Source organism: Lissotriton vulgaris, chromosome 2_1 (assembly GCF_964263255.1).
Source record: "Lissotriton vulgaris chromosome 2_1, aLisVul1.2, whole genome shotgun sequence".
In the NCBI taxonomy this organism is placed as follows: Eukaryota; Metazoa; Chordata; class Amphibia; order Caudata; family Salamandridae; genus Lissotriton; species Lissotriton vulgaris.
In genome coordinates this window covers 1,621,238,047-1,621,249,942 of record NC_141687.1, presented here as the reverse complement: position 1 = coordinate 1,621,249,942, position 11,896 = coordinate 1,621,238,047, and the positions used below count along the sequence as shown (strand labels likewise).

The following is an 11,896-nucleotide window of genomic DNA, read 5'->3' as shown; positions in this document are numbered from 1 at the left end:
GCCCCTCCACTGTATCACCAAAATCTAAAATTGTTCAATAATATTAATGTGAATAGGTACAAGAGAACATTGACTACTGATATTGTTGATCAGACTGACACTAGCCTACAACAATATGTAGATTTCAATTTAGGATTGTTCTTTTTTGTTGGTGCTGCATTAAATAGCAGGAAAGTGCGACGGTTGACTAGAGTAGTGAATGCTGTTACCGAACAAACAGCCGCAGCCTTAGGAAATATTACTGAAGAATTGCAGATTGTGAGAATTGTAGCTTTGCAGAACAGAATGGTTCTAGATGTGATGTTAGCAGATAGAGGTGGTGCATGCCGTGTTATAGGTAGTAGCTGCTGTATGTTTATCCCCGACCATACTCCATCAGTGTATAAAGCGATTAATAAACTTCATAAAATTGCTGCAGACATTCACACAGAAAATGGTACATAGACTTTTACAGGATGGCTTTGGACTTTGATTTCTGCCTGGGGCTGGAAAGTATTAACAGTCCTATGTATAATCATTGCAATAATTTTTTCCTGCTGCGTCTGTATTCAGTGCAGCCCGATAATTTGTTCTATGTGTGTCAATGCTTGTATGCTAACGAAAAATAATATTACAGAAGTCAAAATGCAAAATGATCTGAAAAAGGAAATAGGTAGTATGATGGCCATTGTTATAAGAGATGAATATCTGGCCTTTCCTAGGAAGTCGAATGTCTTCAGCTAATGCTGAAAGGGTCGTCTGTGTTAAATCAACAGCGGTTAGATTAAGCATTAGCAGAAGACATGCTTCGGTTTTAACCATTATCGTAATAAATGTGCCGACTCCATTTTGAATTTGTAGCGGCCATTTTGTATGCCATACATTGCCATGTGCTCGCCATGTGCTTGGTCCTACCTTCTTGTTCATCGCGCCTGGAGTCTGCCCGGCAACAGGCTATTTTTAGTAGTCTCCGCTTTCAGCATGCCCAGACATGCGCAGTAGGATCAGTGACCATTACTAATTGGTTCCAGATAGGAAAGTGCCTACGCCCATTCATCAATTGTGCCTTCCAAAATGTCCTTGTATGGTCATAAATTTGCTCTTGTCCCCTATACCACCTTTTTCTTGAGCCCCCTCATTGTGTATAAAAGGGGCCAAGGGGCCATGTGCTTTAGTTCGGTGTGCTACTCGATACAATACCGAAGGGTGTTGTGTGGGTTGTAGTACCACCTTTAAAGGTTAATAAACTTTGCTTTTGTATTTTCCAGTTTCATTGCCAACTTCTTTTTAAGGTCTGAGGACTCTGTGCTGAGAAGGGCGAACCCTTGCACTAAGTAAGCCTAGCTGAGGTTTGCTTACAACAGGATGTCTGGGCGGCCCATGGGACCCCACTTACCTCCTGCAGAGGGCTATCGTCAGGAGGCGCAATGACAGTGTGCCACATTTTAAATGGCCCACTGTCAGTGCACCTCCTGAGGGCTTCCTGACTGTAATATGGCGCGACCTCACAGTCAAAGGAATTCCCTCATTGCATAGGGCACACCCCTATGCATATGAGAGTACACCCTCTGTTGATAGCGCTGGAGCTTTAAGTGCGCCAGCGCTATTGGTATTATAGAAGGGGACGCACAAGCATCTGCGCCCCCCTTCTATAATGTCAAAGTGCCCCGGGGGCACGCAAAGTGGGCGCAAACACCCATTGTGAGGACCTGGGCCACCTTACGTAAAACGGCCCAGGTCCCCACTTTCACTACATTTCCCCTTTGCCAGTGCCACCGAATGAAGAGTTGGCTTTTCTTGTTCTCCTTGGCTGCGTCTGAAAAGGGAATGACCCATTCCTCTGACACTGCCTGTCAGGCTGCCCATCTCTCCCACTAGGCCAGGAGTATTTGGATCTGTTGAGTATGTTCACATTTTCAATACATTTTAGTGGCAGGTGTGCTGCGGAGATGCAAATTCCATTGATGGCAAAGTCATGGTGACTCCTTTGTCCATCAGGCAGTCTCATGCGGTCCTTGCTTCCTAATATTTTACCCTATTTGCAACACACAACGAAATATAAATACACGCAAATAAACTGTACACATTCAGCAGTTAGTACAGCAAAAATTAACCACATTTTTTGGACCTGAAGTGTTCTGGAAACAAATATTTTATTAGGAATCAAAACAAATCAAGACACTTTACTTAGTGATGCGCACATTATAAATATTCACAGAAACACTCTTTCCACAAATGTGCTGTATAGTTTCACAGTAAAACTGTATGTCTGTTCCAATTTACTGACAATTGCAATGGAAAATGTGCTGCCTGTAAATGATAATGCGCTACCATACGATGCTTTAGTTACATTAAAAAATTCACTCCTCGTGTCCATGAAAGGTAGGCCGGGCATGAATGTTTGTCGTTTTAAAAAGTGGGTCACAGTTCCAAAAAGTTTGGGAACCACCGGTCGAGAGCGATCTTAGGTAAAATCATGCACTCTACTATACTGTGTTAATGAGCGTGAGTTAAAAAATAGAACAGGGCATACTTGCTGATATAAACTAAAATAAAATATTGATATACTATCTGAATTAATCCTGGCTGCTGATAATCTGGTTTGAAATACAGTTAATTGGTTATTTTCTCGCTGTGTAACTACGGTGAGGACCAACCATATGAAAATCAGTCTGGGCCCTGCTTCAAAGGAACGGACCAGTCCGAACTGCCAGGCCAGTTGTAGTATCTGGTATTTTCCCTTTAAATGTCTCGTTCTTGCATGCCTTTACTTCTGGTGCATCCTTTGAATTCTGGATTTCTGTATTCTAGTGTGCACAGTTTGTATTCTATGATGTACCTTGAGGTCATTCTACTTCCTGACATCGAAGTACATGGATGTGCTTTTCTTCTTACATTAAAGCTACAATTTAACTATTAATTATTGAGCTTCTTTGAATACTACAAACTGGCGACGATTGGGATAAAGAAGGATAAACCCTTGTAACTTATCATTTTGGATCCATTATACCAACTCTTCATTTTATGCCGTTTTCTTCTCCATGAGAACATTTTTGTTCAGCTACATTATTGTACTTCTACTTCTGCTAACCTACGAACCAACGAAGCATCCTACGATCCTACTCCTGTAAGCCATTGAAATCTATATATATATATATTTTTTTTTTAGGAGAATATTTTTAAGATTACAAAGAGTAGAAGAAGGACGGAGAAACAACTGCCTGAGCTGTATTGTGCTACTCGAGAACTGTGAGTAAATATACAGGTTTTCGTGAAAACTGCAGCATTCAGTGGATTGTCTCGCATTCTGACAATGTGCGTTTGTGTTTACCTTCAAACGCTTCCTTCATTGCTACATGCTACCTCGCGCTTCAGTGCTCCATTGCGCTAGTGCTTAGAAACGCCTCAGGAAGACGTTTTCCTCGCACTTGTGACACATCAGAGGTCAATCAACGTGACCTTACGCTACGTGTACATGCAATCAATGTGCCGCCATATTGGATTTCTGTGAGTTTATGCTTTTGGCTTCATTTCTTCTACGGGCTATCTCGCATATTTAATGCGAGCATCAGCATCTCAACACGCGTCAATTATTGAATGATTACACCTTCATACAAGCACATCAGTACTTCGTTTTCTTCTTCATCTTTATTGTTTTTGGCAGCATTACTAAGTAAGTGAAGCAAATTTGTAAGTTATTTTTATTTATTTATATTGTTCCATTTTTTGTTTCTCTTCATTCAATTAATTTGTCTTCACTGGCATCATGACAAACACTACTCCTGCTTCTACTAGTAATGTACTTAGTACTAATTCGATACCTACATCTGCTTTGTGTATTAATATAAACATTAGCACACCTAAAGACTTTTTGACTTCACTTGGAGATCCAGTTATACAATGGTCTGAATGGAAAGAGTACTTTCTTAATTATATTGCTACTTTGGAGGATAATGTTGGACTATTATCTCCTGAACGGAAAATGCGTATGCTTTTACATAGCTTGGGTCCTGAAGGCTTGAGAGTTTATAATCAAATGCAGAAACCGGATAGAGCAGGCGATGGTGACATCTTCAATAATGCAATTTCCGACTTAACTGAACATTACTTTCCTACGGTTTGTATTGGTGTTACCAGACGAGCATTCTTCAAAAGAAAACAATTGGAAAATGAGACAGTGGAGGAGTACGTTTCTCACTTAAAATTGCTAGCCATGCATTGTAAATTTGGAGTTCTGCACGACAAATTTATTCGTGATCAAGTTGTTGTGTGTTCTAAGAATAAAAGTATTCAAGACAGACTATGGATTGAGGGAGAATCTAGTCTAAAGGATGTGGTAACTTTATTGAAAAAAGCTGAGTTATCTGATAGAAGCTCTAAAGCTTTAGCTGATCAATCTGGAGCTGCTACTTCTACTTCTACAGTCAATAAAGTTTTAGCAAAAACTAATAAGGAGTTACCGGACAAGAAGAATGATAGGAAGTTTCAATCTAATGTGAATTCTCACAAAAAGTCTTATAACTCTAAATCCTTCTCCAAGAAAATGTATAATGATAGTAATTCTTTTTCCTTTGCTTGTTATCGTTGTGGAGATAAAAGCCACAATGCAGGGTTTGAGAGATGTCCCGCTATATCTGTTAAATGTTCTAATTGTGGGGTTGTGGGGCACTATGCAAAAGTCTGTAACAGAAGTTCTTTACAGTCATCTAAAGTTTTCAATGTTAATGAGGATTCTTCTGATTAAGATTCTGACAACGATACTCAATCTACATCTGAAGAGTTTCAATGCAATATGGTGATATGTACTGACAAGAGTGTTAAAAGTTACTGTTAAATACAGTGCATTGTTGTGGATAGTGAAATCTTTTAGTTGTACTGTAGAGATTTTAGAAAATTGTTATATGTTTTTATGGAACATAATTTAGGTTTTTTTTTTTAGTAAAAAGGGGATGGTTAGGTATTTGTTATTTCAGAAAAAGGGAGGATATGTAGTATCTGGTATTTTCCCTTTAAATGTCTCGTTCTTGCATGCCTTTACTTCTGATGCATCCTTTGAATTCTGGAGTTCTGTATTCTAGTGTGCACATTTTCTATTCTATGATGTACCTTGAGGTCATTCTACTTCCTGACATCGAAGTACATGGATGTGCTTTTCTTCTTACATTAAAGCTACAATTTAACTATTAATTATTGAGCTTCTTTGAATACTACACCAGTCCACTCTGAAAGGTAACACAGCAACCCTCGAATATTTCCAGTCTGCTTGTGCCGTCATCTGTGAGGTGCCGCTTGAGACTCAGGCACTGTGAGATACAGAAACCACATCTGGGAAAAACCGTGAGAAAAACAAAAAAGCTCTGGATGGAAGGATTGAACTCATTTCAGCCACTGCTGATCAGTCTGACCCCCGTTCCCATCCATCGTCTGAATAGAACCATTCCTTCCTACGAGTTTTATGCTATCACCCAGCACTTTACCGAAGGATTACTGCTGGTTGTCTGTATCCAAAGGACACACCACTCATGAGGACGCATTGGACTATACTTTATAACTCACCAAAGATGTAGAGGGTGAATGAAAACAATATCTGTACCTACCCCAGCAGGCCCCTGGGGCTCACTGTGGCGCTTTGTACTGTGGGGCTCAATAATGGTATTGTCTGTAAAGGGAGCTTCATGCTGACAGGTCATAGACATCATCTAATTTAGAGCTGGGTAGATTGCAGCTGCAACAATGGTATTGTTAGACAGCAACACCGGTGACCTTTCTTTGTCCTTAGTTGTCCTTTGCACAAGAAGCCTACTTGGCTCTTCCGGGTCCTACACAAAAGGAAGGAAATAATCACTCCATTGGTGATACCTCTATCAAGGTTACACGGGTGATCGCCAGATTCTCTACTAGTTTGTGTAACTGCTAGGCTGTGCGAATGACGGCCTGTACATCCACAACAACTACAAATAGCTACAAACCGTAGGCACAGTTCCCCCAAGCACAGATATGTCAATATCCTATTCCAGGATGTGCCTGGACAAGATATCCAACAGTTGGAGATCGAAAGAAGATGGCTGCACTCTCCCATGAGCCTCTGTGAGGTGCCGAGGAGGCAGCCAGGGCCCTGTCAGAGGGGGAAAGGAGTAGTGTTACGAATGCTGCAACAGTAGCAGGTGAAAGAGCAGCGTATATGTCCTGAAGAAATTGTTCAATAAAGTTGTAGGCTGGCAGGGAAACTTGTTGGATGTGTTTTGGGGAGGATGGCAGTTTTTGGGGCAAGATCCCGAATCTCAGTCTGGTGGCTGCGGCTTCACAGCACGAGGTAGGGTGGACGGCTGACAAGAGTTGCCAGTCCCTCTGTTGCCAGGGGCAGCCATACAATTAGGAATTGTAAATACAAATAGCTACGTACTTTGAGCCAGCATAGTTGAAAAAATGTATCTGGAGTTGTGAGCCGTAAGGTTTCGCAACCTTACAAACCCATGATAGCTTCCTTGGTAGCACAGTCGCTACCCTCATACCAGCTGACATGCTAAATCAGTGCCAGGGGCCCTGGGCTCGGTAAGAAAATAAACTTTTCTGCCTCAGCTGCGCTGCTGTGACAGTCTTATGCAACATCTGTTCTGTCAAAGAAACATAACCAAGATTAAAAAGAAAAAATGTACATTGAATATTCCAATTACAAATAGGAAATGTTTAAATAATTAAAAGTCCCTCGATCCCTTAACGTTTTGGCAGAGGCAGAATATGTCAACTGAATATTAACATATGAACATTACAAATGAGTGCATCTTCATGATAGCTGTACAGTACTAGTGGTACTCTTTGCCAGGTACCAATTACTAGCAGGCCAGCAGCGGGCAATCAAGCAACATCCTGCATACATTAAGCGTCTTCAGGAGCACACTGCTAAGCAACGCCGAGCCAGGCTCCAATGACAAGGCCTATTCACCTACAAGTAAAAGAAGTAGGAACATGAAACTTTGAACATGCTCTTTCAAGTGGCTGTCCCTAGGCTGGAAGAGGAACCAGGAGGTGGTCATCTCAAGAAGCTTGATGAGAAACCTTGTCACTTCTGGTAAAAAAAAAATATCAAATGTGCAGTGAGGCGAGGCAGCAGTATACAGTGATACAGTGAGGAGGCTCATGGGTGACATCCTTTACGCCAGGGAGTATGGCGGCGGCAGGACCTTGGAGCTCTTGATAGCTTCATCGTATGAGGGCAGGAGGAGCTGCAGATAGAAAGGAGTGAAGAGGTTAGCACACATTCCTTGCTACTCTGGCACATATTTACTCCTGTTGTGTTTGTTAGAGACAGGACCATCTCTTTCTGTAGACTACAAACTCGTAGAGAGCCAAACATATACTGTTTTTCTCATTGACTGCTCCTTTTCACAGCATACAAGCCCACTGAGTGTCTCACTCACCGAGTTTTTCTCCCCGACGGTCCAATTTCAATATCTACAACCTCATTGAGTGTTACACTTATCAGCTTGTTCTTATTGACATATTTTGAATGATAGGTTCAATTTATAGACAAAGTATATTGATTTGGTTTAAAAAAAATTGAAAATCGTGAAAAGAGTGATATGACTCATTGGCTAACCTAAGGTCAGCCAATAAGGGGAGGCAGCAGTCCCTACCTCGTCACAGCGTGGGATGGGGTCAGTGAGTTCTGCTGACCTCACCCCACTCTGTGACAAGGTGTCAGTGATAGACACTCGACCCTAGGGGCTTCAGGGCTTAAAACAGGTACAAGCCTAGCACTGAAGCTCCCCCTCATCACATGGGGGAGGGCCTTGAGTTCCGTTGCAAAGCTGGGGAGGTGACGCCCAAAGGAGCTGTGACATCTTCAGTGTGGTGATGCGGAGCACCACACTGAAATGCGTTAGTCTAATGCCTGATGCGTGGTACTTGGCAGGACTGCATGACCCATCCGTCCTTATGGACGAGACGCTGCTTGTTGACATTCTGCTTGCATAGCAGGATACTGTATGCACTTTATCATCTGGCATAAGCATCGTGATCTAGGCAGTGTTGGCAGAAATATCTATTACTGGGTTTATATATTTTTTTTTTACTCAAATGGGACAATATTTTTGTAAATGGTATTCAGGACACAATATTTATGTCAGACAATATGTTGACTGCAATATTCTGGTCCTGTGCTGATTTGTTAGCAGTTTATGACTTTGGCTTGATAGTTCAAAATGTGATGACTTTAAACTTGGGAAAACATAAAATGGCAGATTTACTAGCCATTGTACTAAAAGTGTTAGTAAACTCATCGAAGTGGCAACTGCAGTACTTTCAGTAGTTGGCGGCACACTGGAAGCAGTATGATTATTAGACTGACATAAAAGTAGCAGCAATATTACTCTTATTTTAAACACTGTTTACATCAGCAGTTTACTTTTACTAACAATAATATTAATAATAATAATAATAATAATAGTAATTATACTAATAATATGGTGAATAATAGTAGTACCAGTGATAGTAGATATTAGATATACATAAAGTAGTAGTCCCAGTAGTAGTTCATGAGTTGTGGTACAAGTACTGACTCCAATTGTACTGGTGCTTCTAGTTATATTTGCATTACATATGGTTGTGCTATTAGTACTACTGGATAACGTAGTACTAATAGCACCTTTAGCAATGGGTGTAATTGTACTATTAGTGATAGCGGACTACTGTTAAGGTGTGAGAGGATGCCCATACTCCTTGAAATGCAATGAATTACTTTTCATGTTTTCAATTTTAAAAGTTGATGATTTGGGACTCAATGAACGCGATTTGATGTAATGTGCAGACTAATGTTATTGTAATTTATTTATTTATAAAGTTTTATATAGCGCAAACAATATTTGGAGCCAGGTGAATCTGTACCTTTCTGCCGGCAGAACCCCTGTGGGCTGCACCAGAGGAAACCTTAAAGAGGCGGCCCGAGGGACATCAAGCCGTTGGCATAAGTTCCTCAGACCGCCTACCCTGTTTAGGGAGGACAATCTGGCATACGTTTATTCTGTTCAGAACCACCAGGAAAATGCTGGTGGTTCGGAGTACAATAATAAAATCCTCAACCCCCAACCCCGAGGAGAGGGGGTGTCCTGGATGCCTTTCAAAACTCTAAATAAGTCAGTAGACCATATCCGCCATTGCCCCACTCTTGCCCCATTTATACTTGAAGAGGGCAAAGGATGAACAAATTGACTGGAGAGTACAGGTAGGTGAAGTTGTATATTTTTTCCATTCTTAATATGCATAACTTTCACAAAAATAGACATATTATGCAAATGAAAATTGGGCAGTTGTCTGCCTAAAATTGTACTGAAGGTAGGCTCTTGCATACATAAGTCATGCAAGAGATCTGCTCAGTGCATTGGTGGTTGTTAGAAACGAAGTCTCAAGTTGGCAGAGGTAGGTACCTTTGTCCAAGTAGGGACTCTTGCTTCTAGTCAGGGTAAGGGGATACATTCGTAAATATCCCCTGCTCACCACCTTGGTAGCTTGGCACAAGCAAACAGGCTTATCTCAGAGGCAGTGTGTAAAGCATTTGTGACCACATACAGTAATACAGTGAAAACACTATAAATGGACACCACACCAGTTTTGAAGAATAAGTACTCTTTATCTAAACCAAACAAAAATTCACAATACAGTAATAAAAATATGACTTTCCAATGGTAGAAATAGTTCAGTTTAAAGCATATTGCAAATGCAACACTTTTCACACAGAGTACCTTGGATGTGTCACGCACACAAACAAAAAGGGCCACAGGGAAGGTGATGCGTTGGTTCCTTACACCCAGGGAAGGTGATGAGTCAGTTCCTTGCTCTGGGGATGTGATGCATCGGTTCCTTACTGCTGCGCAGGGGAGGTGATGCGTCGGTTATTTACCGGAGAGGAGGTGATGCGTCAGTTTCTTGCTGCATGCAGAGGTGATGCATCAGTTTTTTACTGCATCCCCCAACGATGCGACAGACCTGATGCCTCGATGCGATGTGACTATCCGGGATGACGCATGGGTTCTTGCAGCCGCACAGCAGGGCTTGCGTCGGAATCGGTGCGGTGATCTCGGACTTTGAAGATCGGTGCACTATATGAAGCTTTGGGCGATTTCTTGAGCTGCGGGCAGGCGCTGTGACGATTTCTTTGGTGATGCATCGGAAACAGGTGCGGATGCTCATGCTTCTCGTTGTTGCATTACTTTTCCAGCTCCCAACAGCCAGAACAACCTCCAGAGGCCCAGAAAGGCTACAGGCACCTCTTGGTAGGTCAGAACTCCCAGCAAGGAAGTTCAGGGGAGCTGGAGGTGAAGTCTTTATGCCCCTGAGACTTCAGAACAGGAGGCAAGCTCTTCTTCAAGCCCTTGGAGATCTTCCTCAAGCAGGGAAAACAGCAAACAGCAAAGTCCTTTTCCCTTTCCTAGGCAGAAAGTAGCCATTGCAGGCCAACCGCAGACAGCAAACAGCAAACAGCACAGGGGCAGTATTCCTCCTCAGATTCTCCAGCTCTTCTCCTTGGCAAAGGCTCATCTTGATTTCCCAGAAGTGATCTAAAGTTCCGGGGCCTGGGCCCCAATATGTATACGGCAAGATCCTTTGATCTCTGGTGGCAGAGAAGCCCTATGCTCAGTCAAAACCAGTTCTGTCCTCTCTGGTGCAGGTTCCTGGCAGGAGGTGTAGACAGCATTGTGGAAGGCAGACCAGGCCCATTCAGGTGAAAGAAAATCTCCCCCTACTCTAAATGCAGCCCAGGTCTAGTCAGCCGAGCCCCACTCATCCATACTCTCTGGAGCTACTGCACATCCCCAGCGCCTGTCACTCCAAAACCAGACATTCACCCTGTCACCCTCACTAAAAGATGCATTTTACCATTCTGGGATCAGGCGTACTAAACTTTATCTTCCTACCTTGTTCCCAGGGGTAGTTCTGTTTATAAGATGATAGAAGCAAACTCCCCATTCTGTCCGGTGGGAACAGGTAGCCTTGCAATAGTGAAAAACGAAATTGGATGTGTTTCACTATCAGGACATGCCACACACATCAGGGCATGTCCTACCTTTTACATACACTGCACCCTGCGCACAGCGGTACCTTGGGTCATTAGAGGCGACTAACATGTAAAAAAAGGGAAGGTTAGGGCCTGGCGAGTGGGTGCACTTGACAAATCGACATGGCAGCACCAGACTGCACACAGGCTCTGCAATGGCAGGCCTGAGACCTTGTTGCAAGGCTGCTTGTGTAGTTGGCACAATCAGTGCTGCAAGCCTAGTAGCTAGGAAAAAATAGGGGTAGTGCCCAAATTACCCTCATGTACATGAGCACATAACATCAAAAAGATGTATACAAATACAAAGGAGCACAGAGGGATCGATTCAGTATTTATTTGTAATCCAGGCTAAATTAAAAACCCAGATATATCCAAAAATGAATTTTTCAAGGAATGAATACACAAATTACAATCACATATATATCAAACAACTAGGTGGAGCACACAAAAATCAACAAATGATTATATACAACGAGAGTACCTTCACTTGCACTCAATCTTTCCATATAATACAATATACAGCATATACATTACATATAGTATACATATAGTATAGTATAGTATACATATAGTATTCAAGGCACTCCTCTGGTGCCACAGGATCATTCATCACAAAGCCCCTCTCTACATGTCTGATTTAGCCTCGCTCTATGAACCCAACAGATCCCTACGTTCCAAGGGAACAGGTCTGCTTAAAACAACGCTCCCAAAAAAGGCCAGATTGGGAGGCAGGTCCTTTCGTACTCTTGCGGTCAAGAAGTGGAATACCCTCCCCATTAACATCAGACAGGATAAAAATGAGGCATCCTTTAGAAGACTATTAAAAACTTATCTTTTTACTCTATAACTGCTTGCTTTTTTGGCTCC

The 11,896-nt window shown here is 42.2% G+C and overlaps 1 protein-coding gene across 1 annotated transcript in view; it reads right to left on the bottom strand.

Moving 5' to 3' along the window:
- Positions 1–2,113: 2,113 nt before the first annotated feature.
- The window catches only part of LAPTM5 (lysosomal protein transmembrane 5), a 185,820-nt gene continuing 176,037 nt past the window's right edge, over positions 2,114–11,896 (bottom strand). The window contains exon 8 of the mRNA XM_086957509.1: positions 2,114–7,202. Within this exon, the coding sequence (XP_086813635.1) occupies positions 7,131–7,202 (72 nt within the window). The 3' untranslated portion in view covers positions 2,114–7,130. The remainder of the gene's footprint in view (positions 7,203–11,896) is intronic.